Below are 26906 nucleotides of genomic sequence, written 5' to 3'. Positions count from 1 at the left end.
TTTTATATAAAAGCATCCAATCCTGTATCAGTTTTGGTTAAAGGGATAGTTCACCCAAAATTCAAATTTCACTCATTATCTACTCACCCTCATGTCGACTAAGAGCTGTGAGAATTTTCAGAGTCCTCTGTTCCTTCTCTGAGTTACTGGGGGGTCCATGCAGCAGTATTTGTCCATAATGGTTGTGAATGGTGCTCACTTTTATTTGTCCAAAAAGACACACCAAAAAACATCCAAATACCTCCACACAGCTCGTTTGTAATGTCCCTCTTGTATTGAAGCCCCGACATGAGAAATTGTTCCGCCGGTCAGTACTGACACAGGAAGAGCAGTGAACCGAGACACTGGGAGCTTCCAAGCTGAAAACATAGACTTATTAAATTTTTTTCGGAACAATCGGAACTATCTCTTTAAAGAAAATGTTTCCACACTATTTACAAGATACGTTTTTACATTCTCTCCTTAGACGGTACGTGTCTGGAAAGTCATTTGCAGAAATCCTCTAGCTCACAAGAAGTGACACATTTGTTTCCAGCAGCAGGAACTGGGATTAGTATGTAAATAGAAGAACTGGCTTAGTTAGTATGAGCAGCAGTACCCACCCTGACTCAACAGACAGTGGCACAGTTCAAATCAGGTCTCAGCAGGGAAAACACTGGCATCCACCTTAATAGTAGAAAATTGGATTAATGACACACACAGGTGTTTTTTGCTATTTTTTGATGCAGCTCATCTCTGTTTCTGTCTGAATCATAATTCAATATCATTACACAGAGATTTCAGGCGGATGTAGTTCTTGCTAACCACATACTTTCAAACTGTGAATAAAGTGACGAATACTGTGTTTAAAAAAACCTGAGAAGAGGAAATAGATCTTATACTAATAAAATCCAATACAACTATTGTTATAAAGTGAAGCCTTTACAGCGTTCAATGTTTAAACAGATTTAAAAGTTGGTGGAAAAGCAAGTATTTAATCTGATCGTAGTTGAAGCAATGCGTTAAATTCAGTTACCTTATCACCAGGTCTTTGTTGCAAGAGCAGCCTTGTGAATTAGTGAGATTTGCAGGTTTTTTGTCAAATCAGTCAACTGGAGGATACATGGATGCAGGGTTGGGGTTGGCTAGGGTTTTGAGTAAGACTCTCAGAACTGACTGGCAGACATTTGGAGGGATATCCAGTACATCTGCCTGTTTTAAGAGACAGACACATGGTATTTTATAAGATCAATATTTTAGACTACATATATTTAGATTTTAAGACAGATAATAAAATAAAGCATACTTACATTATAATATTTGGTCACTAGATTTACATTCCTGGTATTGGTGAAGCAGCATTTTGACCTGAAGGTTGGAAAAAGACGTTTACAGAGACTAGAAGTGGACATAGTGGATGGAGTGAATGTTGGGTGGTAATCATTTGCAAGAGGGCGGTGGAAGTTGAACAGTACCAGGGGCTTGACTGAAAATTAAAACAGACCCTCAGCTGCCCTCTAGTGCACAATTGAATTATTGCACATTTACTACTATTAGTGAAATTTCATGTAAAACTGAAACGTCTGCAGGTTCTTGAGCGTAACAAGGTTGATGGTCATCATTCCTTCCAGATGTTGACTGTCTTTAGATCGTCAACAGTGTCCTCTGTCTGATCAGCTCCTCCACACAAACATTCGTTAAAGAATTCAATGTTGTCAGAGATGGTTTTGCCATGTTTCACCTTGACCTAGTCTTGCCAACACCTGGTGGAAGAACTGTTGAATTATTAAATGGAAAAAGGTTCAAGGGCTTCAGCAGGAGACTGATCTTGAAATTTACTGCAGCACCAGATCAGATCAGAGAAGCCTTATCTCTGCTCTTCGTTCTTCTTCCTTTTTCCTCCTGCAGTAACAGACAGCCCTGCCCCACCTCCTCCACCCCCACCCGAGGACATGGGTGTGTTTGAGGAGCCCTCTCCCCCTCCTCCTCCCCCACCTGTGGACTACGAGGAAGAGGAAGCAGCAGTGGTTCATTACAGTGATCCTTATGCTGATGGAGACCCCCACTGGGCCCCCAAGGCTTATCTAGAGAAAGGTCAGTGCTACAAAAAACATGTGATTCAGCCTTTCTTGTTCACCTCCCATAAAAAATGATGTATGTATTTATATTCACTGGCATTTTGTGTTTTTTTTTTCCCTCAGTTGTGGCCATCTACGACTACTCCAAGGACAAGGAGGATGAGCTGTCCTTCATGGAGGGGGCCATCATCTACATAATCAAGAAGAACGACGACGGCTGGTATGAAGGCATCTGTAACGGTGTTACTGGACTCTTCCCAGGAAACTACGTCGAGTCCATCATGCACTATGCTGACTAAAAAGAAGAAGAAAAAAAAAAGAAAAGAAAAAAAAAACATCCTAACACGACACTGCAGTTTTGAACAGAGGTAAAACCGTGAAGATGTACAGAAGTATGCAGTGCAGCGATAGCAGTTCTTTACAGCCCCTGTTTGGAATGAAGTGCCATGGTGAAGTCTTTGGAGTGTACTAAAATGGTTTTCTCTTTATGGGGGGGAGGGGCTTGTGCTTGCACGGTTTTATTCTGCTCTAAAAAAAAATATTGTCGCACAATGAAGGAGGGCGCTGAAGCTCTGGATGACTGGGGTGGGGTCTGTTAGTTTACACTGTGGATGAAAAGGAGGAGATAACCCCCGCCTTTTTTTTCTTCTACCGGTGTTGCAACTGTGGCTCTTAGTAACCGGCTCACATTTGCCTCATATTATATTACATTACATACAATAAAAGGTTTGAAAGAATACCATCCAAATATAGAGGTAGTGTTAATTTGTGTATGTGCAACCAACAGTTCCAGTATTTACAGTCCGGACAGTTAAGTATTAGCACGATTTCATTGAGGCAGTGTAGCGTCTTAATGTCAAAATGCTGCACAGATGCTCCTCCCCCTTCATTTACACTGTAGACCAGCAGACCAACTCCTCCCTCCTTTCCAAAACATCCATCTTACCATATTAAAAAAACAAAACAAGGACAAACATCAACAAGTGCATTAGGACACGACTGAATGTCCCATGCTGTCGATGTCCAAATCACAAGATGTTAAAGACGGAGGGGGAACAAGCAACCAGGAGTTGTGTATTTACTATGCTCTGTGTCAGTGGGGATGCTGTTACAGTGGGTGGAGTGAGTGTATAGAATGCATAACAACGACAAAAAAAAAGAGAAACTGCTCTTGTTTCTGGTGGAATTTCTTTCTGTTCTCTAACCTGTATATAAACTGTAATGTGAGAAGCTGCCAGTACAGTACATTTGTCAGTTAGTGTGTTTCACCTGTGAGTTTCCATCAGCGTCAGTGGAGGTGGTGCCAAGATATTGTTTGAATTATTATTATTTTTAAATTCTGTGTTTATTTTTACTTGAATATTAATTTTATTCATCACTCACAGTGCCATTTCAACTTTCTCTGGGCTAAAGTGGCCGTGTATAAACGTGTGTTTTTTTTCTGTTAAGTCACAGCTGTATCACTTTGATCATTGTCACTATATTTGGTGATGCTGTCCAGCTACTGTAGCAGAGCTCCCAGACGTTTTCTGCTTCAAACTGTGAAGCAGAGGAAGGACTGACTTGCGTGTTTTCTTGTTGTTTTCCATTGTGTTGGAATAGCTGCACTGATTTAGTTATCAGCGACTGTGATGACTTTATGATTTTCCTTCATAGCTCCGACTGCAACGCAACAGTATCTACTAACCTTTGGGTTTGCTGTCATTTCGTTCAGTGGTTGATGGTGTGGTGCTTCACACTGGTGCTCAAAAACCATAATCACCAACCCAGACAACCTCAAGACAAGACTTCTCTACTTAGAAATGTAACACGAGGATGTTAGTCTCCTTATTTTGTTCCAGGAAGTGAACATTGGTTGTTTTGATCTTCAACCACTTCTGCATTGTAGTGAATGTAGGTGACTCAGCAGTAATGTACTACAGCTAGAATCAGTCTGCAACTTTTTTCTCTAGAGGTTTTGCTACACATGAATGGCACCTGCTGTCTGCAGGGAGGGAATGAAATGCAATCCTGAGGGCTCACATGAAGACTTTACTCTAAAGATTTGTACTACTTCTGCAAAATAAGATGCCTGCTCTTATAAAGTGATTGTTGGTGCAAGTGAAACTCACTATCAAATATCATTAAAGTTAATACGTATCTCAGAATATATGTTTCTAACAAATCACAAACGAACATAATCACATGTACTTTAGAAATAATGGGCGTTGGACATGAACTTTTATTCTGAAATGGATCTAGAGGTAACATTTTCATGTTTCTACACGGACTAGAAAAGAAAAACAGTATTCATTGAGCCTCTGTGCATGAAAGTATCTAACCGTCATTACAGCGAATGATTTGCCATTACATCCCATCTTGATTGTATTTTTTCCATCATGAGGTAATTTTTTGTGAGAAAACAACTTTTTCTACCTAATGTATTTTTAGCTTTGCATTCGACTTGTTCTTATGTCTGAGACTGCTGAGGAAGGTTCGTTGGCAGTTTGTATGTAAAGGATTTATTTATACTTTTTTCATAGAGAAATCATGAGACAACCACTGACGTGCAGAACTTTGTAATGTTTACCACTTAACGTTGAGCATTTCAGGGCATCACAGGTCAAGGCGCCTTTCTTTGATGTGTGTTTTCTTATGATCAAACGTGGAAAAAAAATTAAGGATCAGTAACTTAAATGTTCATGGGAACAGAATCTGATATTTGTCTTCTCCTCTCAGTTTGTACATAGGATGTGTTGATTGAAATTTATGTACAGTCTTTTTGTAATAAACAGCTCACTGAAATGATGAACACGATTGTTTGTGATCATTTTCAACATATTCTCATATTTGTGCAAAACAAAACACAAATAAATATTGTTAAAGATCTGAAAATAAATATCTTTAAGAACATGCTATTTTGCATCATAGCCATGTAACAGTATTAGTATCACTGCCCATTGCTGAAACCTCACAGGCAGATGTTTGCATAGACATGGAGCATGAAGTGGCTAAATCCAGCCCAGCTGACGTTAACCATGTCAGATGTGTGTGAGACCAGGAGGAGGTGGGGGGATGAAGTCAGGTGGAGCCTCATGAGAATAGTCTTTAACATCTGGGACCTTGGGTGGAGAGGGGTCAGGACCAGGACGTGGGCTGCTCCCATTAGCAGGGCTCCTGGATCTGTCTGGACAGACAATCAGATGAGAAGAGATGAGACTTTTAAAATATAAATATGTTTTATTTTAAGCATAGTTCGTTCACCAGGGCCACTACCTATAAACCTGTAAAATCTTCAAAATAAAACTTAATAGAGTGAGTCATCTAATTTAGTTTTTTTTAAAGCTGTAGTGCTTTACTTTTACATGTCCATTAACTGTCCTTTACATTGAAACCAATCCTACATAAGATAACACAACTCCAACCATCAGATCCACAAATCGTTTGCGGCATTTTTTTGTTGTTTTGAATTTCTTGTCAACCAGCAGCAACATACCCACACTGTGCACTGGAAATGATGTGTTTTACGTCATGAGGAGGAGGAGGAGCAGCAGTGAGTTTCTGTCATAGACTGTAAAAAGAAGGTTTCTGTATGTTTTTTTTTTTTTTACATTGTGATTTTTTTATTTTATCATCTTTATTTATTAAATTTAATGTATGTACCCCATGTTCAATTCAATGTTATTAGTTTGTCATTGACGATGAATTTCAATAAAGATTGAAGTTTAAAAAAATAGAGTTTCTAAGCAACAGGTGGACACGGTAGAACAAGTGGAAAAGTGTGTGAATGTGCAACAAGTTGGACATGATCCATTACAGAGCGTTTTTTATATATGGCTATACCACAGACACCTGCAGAGTGTGCTGGGCTCCACTAGCGGTCTACGCTGGGCCAAAGACGGTTTATAAACCAAGACCTTTCATGACGAGTCAGCTTCCTGTGTGCATGTCACGTGGGCTTCTGCACGGCCACGCCCCTTTAGAGAGACCAGAGGCAGCTTGGAGTGTATTGATTCCTATGGGACAATTTAATGTGAACACCGATTATGATCGGGCCTTTCTCCCCATGGTCACTGAAGCAAATTTTGGACTCATTTTTCACAAGCCACATCTCTTCTGAACAGTTTGACACTAAAATGGTAATTTTCAGACGGAGAGATCCGGAGAAAATCCACTTTGTTCCAGACCTGTCTCTGTCTCTACGACACACTCTCGCGAGATTTGGCACAGATCTCCTAGGCAACGTCAAACAAACGCCCGCGAACTCCCGTGAAAATGATTTAAATTATTTTTGGCATGCTAAATATTACTGTTAGTAGTGTAAATATTTAATGTTATCATAAGAAAATATAAATATCTCACTTTCATCTACCTACAAATTGTATAAATCCACACACACGTTCACAGACGAGGTGGTGACGGTTGGCCACGCCCACTTAGAGAGACAGGAAGTGTATACCATTTCATATCATTGGAGCAGCCGCTCATGGAGTATCTTTCCATTTATTGAATATCTTTGGCTGGGCTACGTGCTCATCTGCACAAGCTAGCAGGGCCTAATGTTACACATTGCTAACAAATGTCTGCTCCCTCATCAACAAAATGGATCACATCTGTGAAGAACATAGCCCGATAATGTGCTGTGTTTACGTCCTCAGCTGAACCAGAGCAGCAGGCAAACAGGTCCAGCTGTTGGAGCTGGTGAACTTCAGAGGGACTGACCAGTAAGATGTTACTCTGTTACTCTTTGTAATCTGTGTTGACATGTCCTGCTGCTATGTCTCATGCTGCTAACCTTTTTGGCCAGGTCACCCAGAGATCCTGATCTCAATGGGCTTTTATCTGGTTAAATAAAAAATAAAATAAATAAGATAAGATCAGATAAGTGGAGGTCTGACTGACTCACCAATGGTGCCAGGAAGCAGACAGTGTTTTTGTAATTACATAGACTTCCTCTAGGGGTCGACAGAAGTCAGCCATTACAGCTTGCTTACAGACTATATAGCCTATGACTATTTCAGTACTTTACTGTAAACACTTTTTCTAAACTGCTGCTAACGCAAATCACACCTAAAACACACAATTCCCCCAAACAGAATGTCATGCTCAAAATCACGCAGTGTCAACTAAACACAGACTCACATTTTCAAAATACAATAATACACTAACACAATTCACCAAATCTACCAATGCACTTACACTTGTTGTCAGTCACAGCACAACAACAGCTGATGGAAGAACAGAAACTGAATCACTTTACATATGTCAGATAATCTGTATAGGAATCAGCTGTGATTGATGTATTTGCATACGTTTTTTAAAAATCAATGAAACAAAATACAGATCATGAATTTGTTTACGTCAACAAAGTGAGCTGCTGTTCACTCTACTGTAGCCTTTTGGTTTGGTGTAGAACACAAGGTTTTCTGTTTTGACAAACTCTGTGAAAGCAGTTGAAAATTTAGCAGTTGACATCTACTATTTTGGTCTTAGTTGAGCTTGTGTGTAAATTAAAACCAAACAAAATCTAATTAGGTCAAATGTATGTATTTTGTGTCAAAAGAACAAGAAATGTGTTAATTGTATAGCCCACACAAGCTGATGTTTTGCTAACTGTGGAGTTTTGAAAATGTGTTAAAAGTATTGAAAAATGGGTCATAGCAATCGTAAAGCAAAGTTTCCAAATCCTACTGGAGGACCCCTTTAAACAGCAGTTGTGTTACCTTTGTGTGCACCAGTTTGCAGTGTTTGCAGAGTGGACACTCTCTTCATTGCAGCCTGGTAGTTGTTATACAGCAGTGTCCCATACTGAACACACACACAGAGAGGACACATCTGTTGAAGCCTTTGACAGTAATCAAATAGAAAAGCAGTTTTGCCTGTAGCGTAGTGAGATTTGTGACTGCAGCCTGTATTTCAGTCTCATTACTGCTCACAGAACAGAGCGTGTGTTACTGGCAGCACTGAGTCTGACCTTGGCTATTCTGATGGAGTTCATCCACAGCAGCAGTTTATGTTTATCGTCGCAGCACAGAAACTTGATGTAGTCTGACTCTTTCTGGATGCAGGGATGCTGGGAAAACAGGACAGGCAGAGACAACAGTGGTGTAAAAGGGACAGTTCAATGATTTGCACATAGAATTGAACACTGCATCCTATACACTATAATGCAACTGAATAGTGTTTTGGGGTTGTTTCTACCTTAATGATAAAACAACCCTGTCTTTGTAGCCTTAGTTTGTGACACAGGTTTTCTGTTATAAATATGTGGTCTCCAAAGGTCCAGCTTAGAAACTCTTATCAGTACTTAAATAATGGATGTGAGTGGGAGGGGCTCATCCCCTGATTAAAGGGATAGTTCACCCAAAATTCAAATTTCACTCATTATCTACTCACCCTCATGTCGACTAAGGGCTGGGAGAATTTTCAGAGTCCTCCGTGCCTTCTCTGAGTTACGGGGGGGTCTGTGCAGCAGTATTTGTCCATATAATGGTTGTGAATGGTGCTCACTTTTCTTTGTCCAAAGACACACCAAAAAACATCCAAATAGCTCCATACTGCTCGTCTGTAATGTCCCTCTTGAAGCCCCGACATGAGAGATTGTTCCGCCGGTCGTGATTTGCACTGACACAGGAAGAGCAGTGAACTGAGACACTGGGAGCTTCCGCTACAAACAAGCTTAAAATATAGGCTTGTTTAATTTTTTTCAGAACAATTTCTCATGTCAGGGCTTCAATACAAGAGGGACATTACATACGAGCACTATGGAGGTATTTGGATGTTTTTTGGTGTGTCTTTTTGGACGAAGAATAGTGAGCACCATTCACAACCATTATATGGACAAATACTGCTGCACGGACCCAATGACAAAGCATAGCCAGTACGGCGGCCATCGTGGGCTATGATCGTGGGACGGGCAACTCTCTCCCTCAGAGCATTAAGCCTATGGTGCATGTTCTGCTATAATGACCATAACTTGCTCAGTTTTTGTCCGATTTCAAAACGGTTTGATTTTTTATGAACGTCTATGCAGTTATGATGCAGCTGCAGCATACTTAAAATCACGGATCATTTTAATCATGTACTTTTTTTTGTAAAAGTAACATTATAGTGACATTATGCAAATAGTTAAAGTAATAGCTACATACTGATTTATTTTTCACAGAGTTATGAATCGTTTTTTTAGTGAAGATGACTGGATCACCTACTGCACTGTAACTGCAGCCAGAGTCAGAGCAAGTTGCCCGTTCAAATATGGCCGACTGTGAGCTACGCCTGCGTGTAGTCCGATCTACCCCCTTGCTTTCATTCACCTACCTTACTTTATCAGTGCCTGCTTCCTCCAGTCTTTGCTCCCATACACCACACAGCACTGTGTGTAAGCAGCATGTAACTCTGACATGTTGCATTCCTAGGTTGTTAGTTAGATTATCTCAAGTGGATGAATGCTAATATTAGCTAGTTTCTGACATTACCTAAAGCTACATTTTAGCTACCCAGATAGCAAAAACCTTTTGGCATCATTTTGGCCCAAATCTGGCTGGTCATTTTGGCAAGATTATGGCCAGGCTTACGGGCCCTAAATTACCCAAAATAGGCAAGCCAAAAACAAACCAAAAGGAGGCCAAAACTCACCCAAAACTAATTGTGGCCTTCCAAAATACAGCCATAACTGCCCCAAGAGAGCCCCAAATCCAACCAAAAAGTAGCCAAAACTGACCCAAAGGGAGGCCAAAACTCACCCAAAACTAAAAATATAGCCATAACTGTCCCAAAAGCCCAAATTTACCTTGCTGTGTGTCTATGTGTATTGAAAAAAAAACAATAGGAAGATTAATATTATTTCATCATCTTTTTATTTTTGAATTTACTGTTGACTGACTCCAGGCTGGCAGGTTGCAGGTCCCCAGCCCAGTAAAACCATCACTGGTCTGTGCTATGCTTGCATCTGTGGTGGTAGAGCAGATGGGGTTTCTTCGTGTGGCATCTAAAGTGATACAGACAAAGAGAAAACAAACTTAACTTATTACTTCTACTGTAGCCTAAGAATGCTTTATTAAAGGCTTTATACAGTTATAAAACTCACCCACTTTAAGTTGTAACTTTTCCATTCATCCCTCGTCAGGTGTCCTTTTTTGCCTGGTCCTTTGGCTTTAAAATGCCCCATACCGTAACCTTCAAAGTGGCAGGCCCAGAAGGTCCAAGAGAGATGACCTGTAAATATTGAGAGAATTACCTACATTGATTTTCAAATCAACTAGCCTACCATTACATTGCCCTAACTTACTCTAATAAAATCAAAGGCAGCTCACCAAATCCTTTTAAATTTCAGGAAGAGGCTGGGTCTTCTTCCAGGGCCATCATTTGCTCTGTTCTGCAGAGGAAAATAGGATGTAAAAAAGTATGCATATTATGCTTATAACTGAAAAGCAACGAAGCAATTAAATCACAGATAATTAGATTTCTCCCTAGAAGCACATATGGCAGAGAATAAGGTGGGTTTAATATAACAAAACGTTTCAAAGCAGTAGGCCTTTTCAGTCCAAATTGGTGGCAGCACTATCACAACACCACAGTGGCAATTAGAGTTTCTTGCTACACTCTTTGGAGTTTTCTTTGTGTGTTCCTGCCTGGCAGCTCACTAGATTATTGCTAAAAAGCACAGCAACATGAGCAATGCTTTTTTGGTGGATACTTTCAACGCTAAATGGTAGGCTATGCTGCTTTCAGCAGATAGGCCTATTCACTGTAGGCTAAAGGAATGACTGATTGTTGCTAGCTAAGTTAGCTACTATCTGTGCAAAGTGTAGTCACCAATTACATTAATTACATTAAACTATCTCATATACTCACTGCCAGTGTATATACTGTATCTATTAAGTTCTCTGTGCATATCATTGATGTAGTTAAATTGAATGAGCTGGCTGTGCCTGTTTGCTACGAGTTAGCTCATAGCTCACAGCAGTTTTGTTCCCATCGAAATAGGAAAAATTAACATAACTGTGCAGAAAACGTAAACCTTATCGGGTATTTAAACAAGGCAATGATAGAAAATCAGATTTTACTAAATTTAAATGTCTATAATATCATGTACATACCTCCGTGTTGATCAGCTTGAGAAAATGAAGTAGGAGGACTGTCATCGTCGGTTGAAACTGTGTACAAATTCCCGCCGTTTGCTTGGTCTTTTGGCTATCCTTTGGCTTTACAAACACATGCCAAAACAAACCATCGGACGTTGCCACCCTTTGCCCAATCTTCTGGCTTGCCATAAACATGCCATACCACCCCCTCTACTTGATCCCGCCTTTTGCCTCATCTTTTGGCTTGCCATAAACGTGCCATACCAACCCCTCTACTTGATCCCGCCTTTTGCTTCATCTTTTGGCTTGCCATAAACGTGCCATACCACCCTTCTATATTATCCCGCTCTTTGCCCAATGTCTTGGTTAACCAGATATATGCCATAACTCAGCCATATATTGCTGGCACCAATTTTGTCTATTAAGGCTAACCAAAACCATACCACATTTGAGCCAAAGGGCTTTCACAAAGCCAAAAGAAAGCCAAAAATGCCAAAAGGATGCCAGAATACAGCCAAAACATTTGCTATCTGGGTAACTAATGTTTGCTAGATGATAGCATGCCATTTCTTATCCAGTGTTGGCTTGTTATTTCTTTACCAATAAAGACAAGGTTGACACATTAAACATAATAGAGTTGATCATTTCTAACAATTGTTTTCTACAGACACAGTTTAATTTTCATTCAAGAATTCTCAAGTTTTAAGTCACTGAATGATATTGAAATAAATGCATGATGACTAATGGCATTGGTGGAAAATAATTAAATATATTATTCGCTATATTGTTACTCAGTCCATAGTTGACTAAATTCCCCCCAAAGCACTAACACTGCCTCTGGTCCAGCAGGGGGCACAATATACTAAGCTGCTCCTATACGTAATACAATGAGCCCACAAAGCAGGGAAAACACTATAGTACTGCTACAGTTTTTTATGATCTCTATGACCCGTTTGCACTTTCACACATCTGTGAATGACCAGCAGCTATGATGCTGATTTTTCTTTTTCTGTAGTGATTTTCAGTTGCTTTACTGTAAACATAAAGTCATTTTTTCTCCTCTTCTCTTCTTTTGTAGGAGTGTTTATTCTGCAAAGCTGCTCTGATAGGTTGTTCACCTTTTGTAGTGTTTGCAAAAAAGAAACAAAATCCCTGCATTTACTAAACCCAACAAAAGCAAATCATAGAGAGGTTCAAAGGAAACTACAGCACAAAAGTCAATTTATGATCAATATTGTGTTAATTGTAAAAACAGCAGATCTGACATGTAAAGTGATTCAGTTTGTGTTATTCCTTTATGACACTGTGCTGTGACTGACTAAATGTTGGAAGACAACCTATGTTAATGTTTTAGTTTACACTGTGTGATTTTGAGCAACAAATTAACTGTTTGGGGAATTGTGTCTTTTAGGTGTGATGTGCGTTAACAGTTTTGAAAAAGTGTTTAAAGTAGGCTACTGGCAAATGGGTCATAGCGATTGTAAAAAACTGTAAAACACTCATTGGAAATGTGACTGTCTCTTAATGGATTCATTCATTTAAGAACAAAAACTGGAAATCCAAAATGTGTCTCTAGTTCTGCGAGATAGGAAACGGTTACTCAAATTTATTAGTTGTTCTGTCCAGATTTGATGTTTGTTTGAAATACTGTCAGTGTCAAAAAGCCACATTGCTGTCCGACTTCTCCACCACATGACTTACATGTGTTATCGGTGCAATGTGTTTATCTTTTAACTCTCAGGTGTTATTCTTGATAAGGTTTCAACCATGCAGCTCAACTCAAACCTACTTTTTGAGACTTACATGTCAACTTTTGAGATGAGGTAAGCTTTTGGATAAGAGTCATCATCTACAGTGCTCAGCCCACAGACCCTGTTGTTGTTCAACTCTGCACAGCAAACACTCAACAGCAGCAGCAGCAGCAGCAGCCCACACTCTGTTCCCTCTCTGACCGGCCGCCTCTTGACTAAATTAACACATCTGCTAAATAATAAGCAGGCGCCACAAGGCTACCACCTCAGCAGAATTTAACATGACAATGTTAAATTCTGTTCAACTGACCTTTATATTCTCCTTTTTGTTCACTTCCCCCCTCAGCAAAGGCATCTTTAATCTAAGATCAATGGCATTTGCAGCGTGTCATTATCCTGCAGAAGCCCCCTTTAGTAGCTCAGAGCTGAACGGCCTCATTGTGTACACACAAGATGAACGCGGTGGAAAGAGTTTGATTGTCATCGTTGAGCTCACCTTCAGTATGAAGCAGCAGTCGGTGGGAGCTTTGTATTTCTGTTTGTAGTTTCTGGTCTTGTAGATGTTGACTTTTTCAAAGCGGATGAAACAGGCCAGATCGCTGGAGGACTGCAAGAGCAAAGACAAACGGCACATTAGGATGTGATGCTGCCATAGGTGGCAGGAGGTTTTTAAACACATCATGATGATACATCATTATATGAAGCTGCAGCCAATCCAGAGCAGCAGTTTATCATTTAACACATTCATTAGAACAGTCTTCATTACTGCGTCTTGATGCTTTGGCAGTTGTTGTTGGGGTTTTTTTTTGGCATGTTGTGTAGAGAAGTAAATTTTCTCAGACTTACTGTATGGTAGATATTAGAAATGAAGACACTTCAAAGAAAACAAAGTAATGGCGAGGCCGTTTGTCTTCATTTAATTTTCAAAGAAAGTCAACAATCAGGCTCCGTAGCGGGGTCTTTGTTTTTCACTCTCAACCCATTCAACATTCTTTCCATTTTTGACTTTAAGCAGAAGCATATCATATTTACACATCAAACTGCACTGACAGTCATGTTGTTCACCAGAAATCGCAGAATGTATCTTCCTCAAAGCAGAAGTGACCCACAGAGGAAGACTGTTCTCATTTCTTTCTTTCTTTTTTTGCTCTTTGTGGTTACACTACTTCTTGATCCGACCTTTCCCCCAGCTTCCCCAGCTCCCCCCGCTACGCCTGCTCCATCAGCTCTGCTATCCTAATGTCTTCATAACCTTTACTGCTCTGCTGCTCTTACTGCGCTGTAATTACAGTTGGGTGTTTTCAACCTGCAGGACGAGCCGTTACGTTTGAACATTTTTTTTTTCTTTGCCTGGTGAACTATCCTTTCCAGATCCTCCTCCTGCTTCATCCATGAGTTCTTGGCCTCAGACGATTCCTGCAGGTCTCTTATGTTTGCAATTTGCACATCTGCCTCGCACTATTTCGCCTGCATCTATTTCTCCTCCTCTTTTTTTTTGAGTTATTTTGCATAGACTGAGTTTTTCTGCTCTGTTTCTGACAGAATGACATGTTTCTCTTTAATAGCGGCAGGGTTGCCGTTCTCACTGTCCATATTCATTTCTCTGCCTCTCATTCTTGACTTTCTACTTCAGCTCTGCAAGAGGACTCAGATGGAAGAGTTTACATCTTTACACACGGGAAAAGATCTCTTGTCTCTCTGTTAACACTTGCTAATACATAGGCTTACCCAGTTTTTTCATTCACTTTTTGTCTAGATATACCACAGTGGACGGTTGATATATTCTGTGTTAAACTGACACCTTCATACTGCAACATTTGGAAAATCTGCTTATTTTATTGGAGCTAAGTAAGAAAAACATCAGAACAATTCAGATGTCTGAGTCCAGCTGGAGTCGGCCACTACTGCAGCTAGAGCTTAGCTCAGTGCAGAGATCAGAACAATGGAAAACAGCCTGAGCTGGCCTGGCTCAGTCCAAATGTAAAGAAACGCTGCCCAGCACCAGCTCATATAAAACTCACACATCAAAATGTCAGTTGTAGCCGATATCGGCCACAAATATATTCCAAATGTATTTGTCTGGGTGCAGCTAGCAGGGTGAAGGCCCACAACCTGTCAGTTTAAAAGAAATTAAATAAACAAGATATTCATCAGATAACTTTAGAGGTGGATTTCTGTCTGTCTTTGGACAGAGTGAAACTAGCTGCTTCCCCCTGTGCACAGTTTTTTATGTAAGCTAATTGGCCTATAGCTGTAGCTACATAATCTACAGAGATGTGCGGTATCAATTTATCTAATCAGTGTGAAAAGAAGAAGTTCCCAAAATGTTGAACAACAAAACACCTGATAATATGTTGCCTAATGAGGTTCATCTGTGAATCTGTAAATAAACTGTAGCTTCTGGCCATGTTTATGATTAAAGGGTAGCTTTAATAGTGTAACAATTACAACAACTACCTTATGACTTTAAATGTTTATCCTCGAAGTTCACTTCATAACTACTACAATTTCAGTTACCGTGCAGCTTTAAAACCACAGTTTCACTGTTATGCTGCAGAATTTCTGGAATTTCCTCAGCAGCCGTTACCAGGCTTGCATTTCAAATAAACTCTGTTGAATCTCTCCCATACTCTCAGATGTGTCGTACCTTTGTCTTTCCTTTGGGCACATAGTAGATGCCTGAGGCCCTGAGCATGAAGTAGCGTGGTTTCCAAACCTTCTTTCCGTCTTCCTTCAGGTACAGTGTGCCCTCAAGGTGAGGAACGATCACAGTAGAGCCTCCAAAATGCTCCTGCAGGGTCAGAGGAGAAAAGAAAACGGTCATTTCAACTATTTGAAAATGGCACAACGACTTTTTAAAATCTGGCCTTGGTAACCAACCTTGATTAAGAGTTGTTTGGCGAATTCGTTAACCCCACTCAAATCTGATTTCTTCTTCTTCCACATGTAAAATAACTTCAGAGTGAGAAAAGCATGGTTCAGAGTGTTAAACCATGTGGTCACACACTGGTGTGAAGAAAACACACACACACACACACACACACACTGTTTCTTTCTCCTACAGTACTTACCTGTGGCTCTGTGAACATTAAATACTTCTCAGGTCTTGACACAAACTGGATTTTGTTTTCACTGTGGCGAGTCCACGAGGACAGGAGCTCCACTAAACTCTCATGGTCCTCAAAGCTTCTCTCTGGACAGATGAGTGAGACAGAAGAGAAACAATAAGCAGAGACTCCCTGGATTTGTGCGCATCAATCTTCATCCCTGAAACATGTGTGCAGCAGCGTCTCCTGCCTCTGTGCAAATGCATGCATGTGATAAACGTGCACGCACAGACGATCTGAGTGCACGTACGGCATGTGTGTCTGTGTGTTACTGATCTCACCAATCAGCAGCTCAGGATTGGTCTCACACAGGCTCCAGTCGATGCTGCAGTCGCAGTGCGTCTTCTCAAACAGTTTGTCCAGAACCTCCCGCACCGTCTGTCTGTCGTCCACCATCAGAGTCTTGGAGCTGCCGTCGCTCATCATCACCTTCACTATCAGCTGTAAGAGGCACAGACGGCTCGGTCACTGTCACTGCATCACTTCACTGGTGAAGACAGAGAATCACACACACACTCTGCTGACTTTACCTTCCTCACTTTGGCTTCTTTCAGCTTCTCCAGAGCCATTTTTATTTTGTCTGCCTTTGTCTGGGGTTCACTCTGGAGGCAGAACAACACTGTGTCAAGACAGGTTACTTTTTTTTTTTTTTGCATGTTCATGAAATGATGAATCTATTTTTGTGATCCGTGGTAAACTTTTGGAGTTACCGTCTGCAGCTTTCCAGGTAGTTGAGCAGCGTTGTGTGGTGGAGGAGGGGCAGCTGTTGCCTCACAGCCCTGACTCATGGCAGATGGTGCTTCTTGATTATGTGCGGCTCTGCTGTTGTGTTGATCAGTGGTGAGATCTTGTGCGTTCACTTTTGATCCCAGGTCAGCCACCAGGGCGTCCAGGTCGTTGTCCTCCAGCTCATTAAGAGACTCTGTGGAGTAGAGGGCAGTGGAGGCCAAAGTTAGAGAAACACATCAGACTGAAAACTCTTGTACTCTCAGTTACACTTCACTGGTGCATAAATAAAAACACAGACAAAGAGGCAAACAGAAGAGACATGATGCATTCACAGCACATAAGGAATTTTTCCAATTTGCCAGGTCAAAGCATGCATTGTAATGTGTATGTTTGCATTGTAAATATCAAGTAAATGCAAATTAAATTATGAATTAGGGAGTTTCTTAACTTTAATTAATTAGTTGATTTTTTCACAGTTTTAAATGTCACATTTCTTATCCTTCATCCTCATATTCCTGACACAAACGCATTCTATGATAAGTCTCTCATATACATCAGCCTCACTTTTTACATTTCCCCTGCTGTCTCCACATTAGACAAACATTTAGCTTTGAAATAACTTGGATAATCTCCTTCACTTCCGTTCAAATGGTTCATAATCTTCAAATTAGACAAAAACAATGGGAAATATCAAACCAAATCCAATGCATGCTGGGTATCAATGTAAGAAAGACTTGGTGCACATTTAGCAGCTTCTCTAATAAGAAAGAAGTTTTTTTTTAAGGCAAGACAAGGCAATTTTATTTGTATAGGGATCCCTCACCCAGGAGGACAGGCAGAGGTGCAATAGATGTTGTATGTATGTGTAGAAAACTGTTTATAACACAGAATATGGAAGACATAGAAATGTTAACAAGAGCTGAAGGCAGCTTCTGGTGGGAGGAGAGGCAGGGAGAGCAGGCCAGTATTCATTCTGGAATGATCCTCAGTCCCTCGCAAGTTAGAGACTGACTTTGTTTGTTAGGCCAAGATAAGCATTTGTCAAGCTACTTAATTAACTTTTTACTTATTGGGCATATTGCCCTGACCATCCTTGTTTTACCCAAAGTAGCCTATCTCCACTTCTAAGCTTTGTGGTTTCTGTAAAAATGCTTCAGTGAAGTCTTCCTTGAGCTCATCCTTTCTGTATCACTCTTATTTTCAGGGCAGCTCGAACCTGCTTTGCTGATCTTACTCCTCTTCTTCGTATGAGAGTGTCTTCAGGAGAATGGATACCCACCGTTGAGGTCTGTGAAGCCGATGGAGAAGGTGCTCTGTCTGTGTGAAGCAGAATCCTCCTGCGGTGGCTCTGCTGCAGACGACAAACTCTGTGGAGACGTGATGGCTAATTAGTTACATCTTATCACAAAGCTTCCCCCTCTGTCTGGCACATGCCAGTAAACCAGAGGTAAACATAATTTAATCTGACATACATTTCATACAGAAGTCATCCTTTTGATAGCAATGACAGTTTGTAGTTTTGATTACGCTAATCAAAGAGCAGCCCGGAGATCAAAGCGAGCCACATGTGTCCTTTAGTTCCTCCAAAATGTTGTTCAGTTATGTTACATGAGCCTGTTTTTTATCACTGACTTTGTTTCCATGCGCTTTATCATGCTCTGGTTGCAAGCTGCACAAATTCCAGAGAACACATTGCCCTTGGCTTGTGACCAGACAATAAAATATAAATAAGCTCAGGGAGAAAAAGGCATTTGTCAAAAGTTGAACCCTCCAAACCAGTGGGATGGTACTAATTCCTCTATGGATTAAACATCCCTCATAAACCTGTACCCCCCAACAGGGAAATATCTAAATTGCATTATTTTAATCATTAACACAAGTCTCCACAGGCTCAGCCCATATACAAAATGATTGTGAAAACACATGTCGTCATGCTGGAGCTGCTGCTTAAATGACACCTCCAAGCAGCTTAAGTCAGGGATAATAAACGCTCGTCTTTGTCCTCTGGCTCCAAGGCAATAAAGCAGAGAGAAGGAACCCAATCAAGGCAAAAAAGAAGAATTGCTTAACGTCCCTTTGTTTCCCAGGCTCTGAGAGGATCACTTCTTTAATCAAAATGCTTTTCTTACAAACTCTGGTAATAGTCTGCGCAGTGGTGTTTGTCATTGTGTTAGCTTTCCAAGAGGACGCGTGCCAATGTGACATATAGAGCCTTTTTCTGGTATGTCTGATGTAATGTTGCAGATTGATCCCATTCTTAGGGCTGCGCTCGTTCAGCTAGCATGGAGAGATTTGAAATGGACCATAATGAATTGGGCCGTGGGCTGAGGTTGCATCAGTTATGCGTACGTAATGTTTTTCTTGGCGCGCCGCAGTCATATGATGAGCAGCTTATGTGTGCTTAAGGGGATCTGCAGCATCGCCCGCGGCCCTATCCAGATGCGATGACTTCACATCTAATCGTCGCCTCGACATTTTTCTGTGTGATGCTCGGTTTCAAAACAAAGACCGCCATGTAATCAGATAATGTCCAGAATTGGTGGGTAAACATCAACTGATTGGTCTGAATCACTTCTTGTAACTTGCTCTTGCTTCAAAAGCACTGATGGGAAGTCAGGAGAGTGTGAGAGTCACATCATCTGGTCATGTTTTTAGAAAGAATGTGACCCGAAGATGTTCAGTATCACACTGTTGTGTTTTTCACAAATCCTGATGAAATGTACGAGTGCATTTTGGGATAGTCGTCCATTGTATTTTTAACCACATTAGTGGTGTGGCTGTAGCTTATCCTCATTTTGGTCCAAGCTGAAGAATCACATCAAGCGTTGGAGGGAATTAGTGGTTTTCCTGGGGAAGCCCGTCAACCCCCATTGAAGGACCCTCCTCCTCCCTGCAGACTGTTGGCAGACTGGACTATGATCAAGGCCCAACTGGGTTTGGGACAATGGAAGTGAACGTAATAGTGTCTTTAGTTGTCATTGCAAAATGTCCCAATACGAGGGGCCGTTGGGGGTCCCGTTGTCTTTTGAGAGCCAGAAGCATTCACCTACTCTCCTGTCAAATGCCTCTGGATGGATTGTCATGAAATTAGTTACAGATGTTTATCAGTTGTCTATAAGGGATCTGAATGACTTTGGTGAGACCCTCATGAGAGGCTCAGTAGTGTTGTTGTTCTGAGTGAAATACACTGCAGTCAACAGCTGGACACACCTTCTCATTCAATGATTATTCTTTATTTTCATTACGTTCTACATTGTAGATCCATACTAAATATCAAAACTATGAAGAAACACATGGAGTTATGTAGTAAACACAAAAGGGATAGCAGGATATGTTTTATATTTTATATTTTTGGAAGTAGCCACATTTTGATTCAATGGCAGCTTTGCACACTCTTGACATTCTGTCATCAGCTTCATGAGGTCGTCACCTGGCCCGGTTTCCCCAGAGCTGCTGAGCTCTTGTTGGCTGTTTTGCCTTCACTCTGCGGTCCAAACATCCCAAAACCATCTCAGTTGGGTTTACTTCAGGTGACGGATAACACTTTAGTGTTTACAGTAACTCCTATGTGTTCTTTAGTTTTGATGCCTTCAGCATGAATATACAATGTAGAAAGTAATAAAAAAAATAAAGAAAAAACATTGAATGAGAAGGTATGTCTAAACTTTTGACTGGTAGTGTATCTAATAAACAATAATTAAAAAAGAACATCCATACATTCTGATCCCACTCAGGATAAGTGATGTTGGCGTTGGCGACGACATGACGGCATCATCAGGTCAAAATTTGAATCCGTCCAGCACTTAAGTGTCTGACCAATAACCTTCAAAACTAATAACATAAACTCATCAACCTTATCAGCTGTATAATGTGTTAGCATGCTAGCAGGCTTATATGACTGAATCTGGTCTATGTTAGACCTGCTAAACATCTGCATGGTAGCAGGTTACCATTGTGGGTATGTTAAGCTGTTGACATTAGCATACATGTATAGCTCACAGTGTGCCTTGTTTTTAAAGTAGTAACTCACCTGAGAGAGATGATCCATCTCTCCAAGCAGGTCACTGAACATGGCGTCTATGTCGTCCATCTGAGAGGAATAAAACAAGAAATTCAGACTTTGGCAGCAGCACAGGGAATAAAGAAGTGTTGTGGGAAAACACAGTAGTGGCATCAGGAACCGAAAACTTTTGACAATCTCAGTTCTGTTGAAAATTCAGTTTCCACTCACGGGTCAAACAGTTTGTCACGCAGCGAGAGCAAAAGTTGGGAAACTAACTGTACGGAGAGGAGAGCTCCAAATAACCATCCACATTCTTGTGGTTTGGACACACAACTGGACACATGCATGCAGACGCTGTTTGAACGTGTCTGTCATGACTGTAAAAACAGATAAACAACAAACAAAGCCTGTCCTTAATCACTATCAGCCACAGAACCAGAAATGTGATCTGTTTTTAAATGTGTTCAAAGTCACGAGCGCTGGAAAACACCGTCATCACCACATACACAATACCACGGTGACAGGTCAGAGTGACACACAAGCTGTTGTGATCGCCACCCAGGAAACATCATCTTCAATCACTGTGGATGGAAGAAGTGGAGACAGGATCTCCTCTGTGTTTTTCTTCTACAGCTCATCCATTCTGCCATGGAGAAGTGATTTCACAAGAGCTGCAACTTTAGGGCCGGGTGGTGGTCAGCACTGAGCCACAAGGTTCTGGGTTTGATTCCCGGGCCTGGGGCTGGGGCCTTCGTCTGGGTGGAGTTTGCATGTTCTCCCTGTGTCTGTGTGGGTTCTCCATGGCTACACTGGCTTCCTCCCTCAGTCCAAAAAACATGCACACTTTCCTATGATAGACTGGTGACCTGTCTAGGTTGTATCCATGTCACCTGAAGAGATAGGCTGTATAGACGATGAATGTGCACAAAAAAAGTGATTTACTGGTAATTTCTCATAATTTGCTGGCATGAATGATGGAGAGGAGTGAAGTCTCTCCTAAAAACTAAGCCAATTAAGATTAAGTGCATTGTTTAAATGAGTAAACTGTAATTGTTAAGACAGAGGCTTTAGTCATCCTATAAAATTTTTGCATCTGGGTTTTTCCATATGGAGGCGGCTTGTCGCCAGCTTTAGGATAAAAAAACAAAACATCTTACATGTGGTGCAGGTTAAGGAGCAAACTGAAAAATGAGCTCTGTGTTTCTTGCCAAGTCTCTGAGTCAGTTGCTGTGTGACTATTGGTAACAATAGATATCTATTTGCAGTATGCATAGAAACCAGACACAATGCATCTAAACAGAGGAAACAACAAAGTCAGTGGTGGTGGGGGTGGTAAGATCTGAACTGTGCAGCTTTTTCTTCTGTGACTTGTTCATTGCTTGTTGCATGTTAATTCACCTCTTCACATCTTAAGAGGTTTTCTCAGGTCTAACACGTCTAAACTGACAACAACTGTAACACTTAAAATGCTCCATGTTGATCCATCCATCACTGACATTTCAACTGATGTCTGGTTTGCATTTTCTGTCTGTGCTGCATGTCTATATATAACAGTGTGTGAATGTGTCAGTCATGACATGCTGCGTCTGTTAAAACCAATATTTTCTCACCTCTGTGCTGATTATATTTCTCATTTAAATGTATATGTTATATTTAGATTGACTTTGCTCTCTTTTTTTCCATTTTCTGTTTGCCAGTAACTTGCACTGTTGTGTTGTACTTCATGTATTGTCGCTTGTGGGAGCGAGCATGTATGTGGAGGTGTGTGTCTGTGTGGGGGTGTGTCTGCGTGGAGGTGTGTCTGCGTGCATCACTGGGGAGCCGGAGTAGTGGTAATTAATGTCACCTGCACCTGCGTGTGGTTAGTGTGTGCTTGCGGAGAGGGGGTGAGTAGGGTGGCGTCATTTTCTGTTGACCGCAATTCAAAGTCCAGTTTACATCTCTGAACATCATGAAGTAAGTCAACATCTCCTGTATGTGTGTGTGTGCGCGAATAAAGCAACATCAAGCAGCTATGGAGTGATGCATTTCTTTGGATGCGTGTCGGACAGATCCCCCTGTCTCAGCCTCTCAGCGGCTAATCAATACGGTGGATGGCCGCTGCCATATCGCTCATTTAATAATAATAATAATAATACATTTAAATCTGTGTTCAAGCACTCAGCTGTGTGAGGGTTTATGTCACTTCCTTTCTTCCTTTTTGAAACCCCTTTTATATGATTTGTTCTGTCTACTTGAGGGCAGTGGAATATAAACATAACATTTTATCACTGTGCAAGTTGATACGGCTGTTTGCATGCACATGCTACATCCAACAGACATTTTTATTCATTTTGATTTGTGTTGCTTGCAACCTGGCAACCCAGTCTCCTTAACTTCCAAGCTGTTGCTTTAGCAAAAATCCTGTTCATCCAGGTTGCTCCTCACTGTATGTCAGCTGTTCCGTTTAGGGCTGGTGTTTTTTTTGTATTGTTTTGTAAAAAAAAAAAAACCCAAAAAACAGCAGTCAATCAGCTGTTAATGTGGTAAAATAATGGGATGAGACCAGTAGGTGTGAACCAACACAGTGAAGTTGTGTAAATAAGACCAAAACAATCAGCTAAAAGACACTAAAGCACTTTGTTAGTTACACTATGAGTGTTTGTCATTTCAAGTGTTACCTTTCAGTTTCACACTGAAACTTTCAACCCAACATATGCCTGGGTCCTTGGCCCAAGTCTGACCCATGTTCTTCCACATCTGGGCAGATCTTGTGTGTTTGTGCCAAAAATTGGTCCAGATGTGACAGTAGCATTTGACAATCATGCCCGGTTTTGGGTCATAAAAACAGGAATTATATACTGAGCCTGAAGAAAACAAACATGTGGCTTAAGTTGTGGGCTGGATTTATTTCACGATCTGACATGAACAAAAAGAGAAGGAAGATTACAGCAGCTTTAAACGTTCTGGGCACAGTGGGGCAACACAAACAACTTATAAAAACAGCACATGACATGTACTGTTCTAGATTTAATAGAGCATTTGTTACCAAAAGGGCTTGTGTTGTGTACACATCCAGTAGACACGGAGCATCATGAGCATGGTAAATGTCAGTCCAACATTTACTCTCATCTTACATCTGAGTTTGGTCTCGACCAAGGAAAAACCTCACTCACTCTTCAAGTGTTTTATGGGTTGTTGTTTTTTCAGGAAAACTATAGCTGCTGCACGAAACAGCAAGAGAGAACCAAGGCAAGCTTTCCAATGTAATACATACACAGAGCTGTTGTATAGGAGAGAAAGGTGATGATAATTCTAGGGGCCCAGCACCCAGTATTGCCCACAAAAACCCCAGTAGTCTAATCTTTGTATGACTGAATTATTCTGCATAAGAATAATTAATACTCATAGTAATGCTGCATTAGCATCAAAACAAAGTAAATAACAAATGATAATACATACGTAGTCTAAGAAAAAAGGGGAAAAGTCAGGGGGCAGGGGCCCACTTTAGTATTCGTTCAGGGGGCCCAGAATTCCTAGCAACGGCCCTGTACATACATAATGCATAAAGACATGCATTTTATTTTATTTTTCGTAATATTTTCTAACACAATTTCAACCTTTTAAAATCATCTTTACCTCATGGATGTCTTATAACTGATTTTCCAAATCAGGGTATAGTTCAGTAGATATTTTCTGAGACTGAGCGAATAAACATCCTAGAAGTGTGAAGTAGTGTGAGTCTAAATATGTGCAGTACAGCTAACATCTGTTGGCCTGTGTTTAAGTTAAAACTCAAATATTTTCTACATTAAAGCTGCAGATGCAGGTTTGTAAAGTGCATGTTGTGACCTGTAAACAGTTAAGTGCTGTGTGGTGTTTGAGACGTCCACAGATGTGGTGTCTCTGTCCGGCTCTTTACTGCTCCGTTCCACCTCTACATAAACACCTTCATATACATATGTACACACACATGTAGCCTAATGCTCATATACGCAAACAGAAAGACATGCAGTATACAGTCCTGCCTGTGCTTCTCCGTCTCATTCTGTGTTTATGCTGAACAGTAAACAGACCATCCATTAAACTGTAATGAGCTAAAAGAGGAAGAGTGGAGAGGATGGTAGTAAACCCAGTATTGTTTCCATATGAAAGTGAAATTTTGTGGATCAAGAAAGTGAACTTCACCTTTGTGGTCCCTCAGGACTGCAGCTTCTCACATTTGTGTGCGTCAGTCCTAACTTCTGTTACCATAACTCTCACACACATTGGTGCATCTGTTTTCTTATTTTGATTCCTGGTACTTGTCAGTGATGCTGCATCTGCAGCGTCGGGCGTGTGTTCATCACCAAACCGCATTTGTGTATGAATTCCATGCTCTCATCAGGCATGTTAGATTGCTGCTGCTGTCTCCCACTGTGGTCTCACACATCAACACAGCGAGAGACAGACAGACAGACAGACAGACAGGCGAGAGGGTGGACGAGCCAAAGCCCGGGCACAAAGAGCCATTTATTGAGACTTATATGCATGAGAGGAATCACAAAGCTCTGCCTGCTGACAGTAAACCAACATGTTTTCTCTTTTCTTGTGGTCGAGAGCTTCTTACCGTTTTCTAATTAGTTGCACAACGATCCACTGGCTGCTATGAGAAGACATGTGTTTTTCCTAAACAAAGCTGACCTGACCGTTCAACTATTTAACTCTTAAAGGGATTAGCAGAAGAGACAGAGACAGAGAGAGATGTATTTGTGTAGTTACTGTCACTCATAAATTCCTGTAAAGAAAAAAGAAAAGAAAAAAATCGGCATCATTAAATCTTTCAGTCGTCTTACCTTTTCTGCTTCGGTCCCACACGGGAGCGCCATGACGTGTGAGTGACTGCAGTTCTCATGGGTCAGCCTATAAGTAACTCCTGTCACGTGTGACCTCGCCTGCACTGCCTCTGCAGCGATCAGCTCAACTTCCTGTCAAATCAGGAAGTAAGTCAAGTGTTTCTGTGGTGAAGCAGAGGGAACTTTACTGCAGCTACTGACCACGTCATGGTGGAGCCGCACAGGTGGTTCCACTTTACTCGGTGCGATTAGGCGTCTCCACGACAACTAAAGCGATTTACATTACTTTGTCTCTGTTGCGAGATGCAGACAGAGGACAAAGCGAAGCATGCTACTGAATCATGTCATGAGGATGAGAATAGTGTGAGTTCCACAGTGTGGCCTTCACTGTCACACCTGTGGAAGGTTTTAGGTTCCACCAACAGAAGGAGCTGCTCTGGCTCCATGACCTCAGTGTGACACGTTATCAGTGTGCCAGTTCAGGGCCACATCCTTCAGAAGCTGCACTGTGTCACTAGACCGTCTCTGGTGGGTGGATCTGTTTATAGCCCGACCTAAACCAAGACGAGCTGCACACCGGTAATGAAAATAAGACGGCAGCAAACACTGAGGATTACACCTTTAAAACCTAAGTATTGGGTTTCAGCTCAGTTAAACAGTTAATGGCACAGCTGTTAAAACCAGCGACCTTAAAACCTCAGGTTTTGGTGAAGAAAAAGTTTAGGGGTTGTCACGGTTGCTAGGCAACAAGGGGAGTCCTCTGGACTTGCAAAGGCTTTAATTCTGTCATTAATTTATTGTCCAGTTTACCTGCTCGGGGGGCTTAAGGTGGAACATGGCAGTTTTGCTAAAATCTGTTTTACTGCATCTCTCCCTGTTTTATACAGGGTTCATGTTTTATTGTGCACTGTCCCATTTAAATATAATTTAGAGTAGGCCTTTGTCTTTCAAATACCAACATATGATAGACCACAATTCTGTGTTGGTCTTTCATCATCTGTCTGCATTTGTACAGTTCAAATTCAATATATTGACTTTGGATGAATAAGCAGATTCCCTGCAGCTCTCTGCTTGCACCCGACTTGAACCCCTCAGGAAGGTTATAGACAGGAGCAGCAGACTGTGAGACCTCACACATCAGACATGACTGTGTTCTCTGGTTCTCACATCGGCTTCCTGTTTCACACAATTGATTTTTTCTTCTGTAGTGCTGTTGTGTTACAGTAAAAAACACTGAATGGTTCATGACCACATTAGTTTGCTGCAGACTAATGTAATTTGGGACAGAGTAGCATTATGTTTTAAGGCATCTTTATTGCACATGTATTGAAATGTACTCTATCTCTCCCTGCACTGCAGCAGCATTGTATTTTTTCTGTCCAT

The 26906-nt window shown here is 41.1% G+C and overlaps 2 protein-coding genes across 3 annotated transcripts in view; one reads left to right on the top strand and one right to left on the bottom strand.

Annotated features, from left to right (window-relative positions):
* LOC146971097 (abl interactor 1-like) overlaps positions 1 to 4848 on the top strand; it is a 32039-nt gene extending 27191 nt beyond the window's left edge. For both annotated transcript variants that reach the window (XM_085805123.1, XM_085805122.1), the window contains 2 exons: positions 1888 to 2073; positions 2181 to 4848. In XM_085805123.1, the coding sequence (XP_085661249.1) occupies positions 1888 to 2073; positions 2181 to 2356 (362 nt within the window). In that variant the 3' untranslated portion in view covers positions 2357 to 4848. The remainder of the gene's footprint in view (positions 1 to 1887; positions 2074 to 2180) is intronic.
* On the bottom strand, positions 3378 to 25587 carry LOC146971096 (amyloid beta A4 precursor protein-binding family B member 1-interacting protein-like). Its single transcript, XM_085805124.1, has 13 exons — positions 25524 to 25587; positions 20737 to 20796; positions 17986 to 18073; positions 16688 to 16899; positions 16508 to 16579; positions 16259 to 16418; positions 15942 to 16063; positions 15751 to 15825; positions 15518 to 15661; positions 13367 to 13477; positions 8011 to 8109; positions 7760 to 7844; positions 3378 to 5223 (listed from the first exon to the last, which is right to left on the bottom strand). Exons 1-13 carry the CDS (start codon positions 25554 to 25556, stop codon positions 5078 to 5080), a joined length of 1407 nt encoding a protein of 468 aa, XP_085661250.1. The 5' UTR covers positions 25557 to 25587; the 3' UTR covers positions 3378 to 5077.
* Positions 25588 to 26906: the final 1319 nt, after the last annotated feature.

Source organism: Trachurus japonicus, chromosome 17 (assembly GCF_045865225.1).
Source record: "Trachurus japonicus isolate A0001 chromosome 17, Traja_1.0".
Classification (NCBI taxonomy): domain Eukaryota; kingdom Metazoa; phylum Chordata; class Actinopteri; order Carangiformes; family Carangidae; genus Trachurus; species Trachurus japonicus.
The sequence above is the reverse complement of the archived record's forward strand: the minus strand, read 5'-3'. Positions and strand labels throughout refer to the sequence as shown.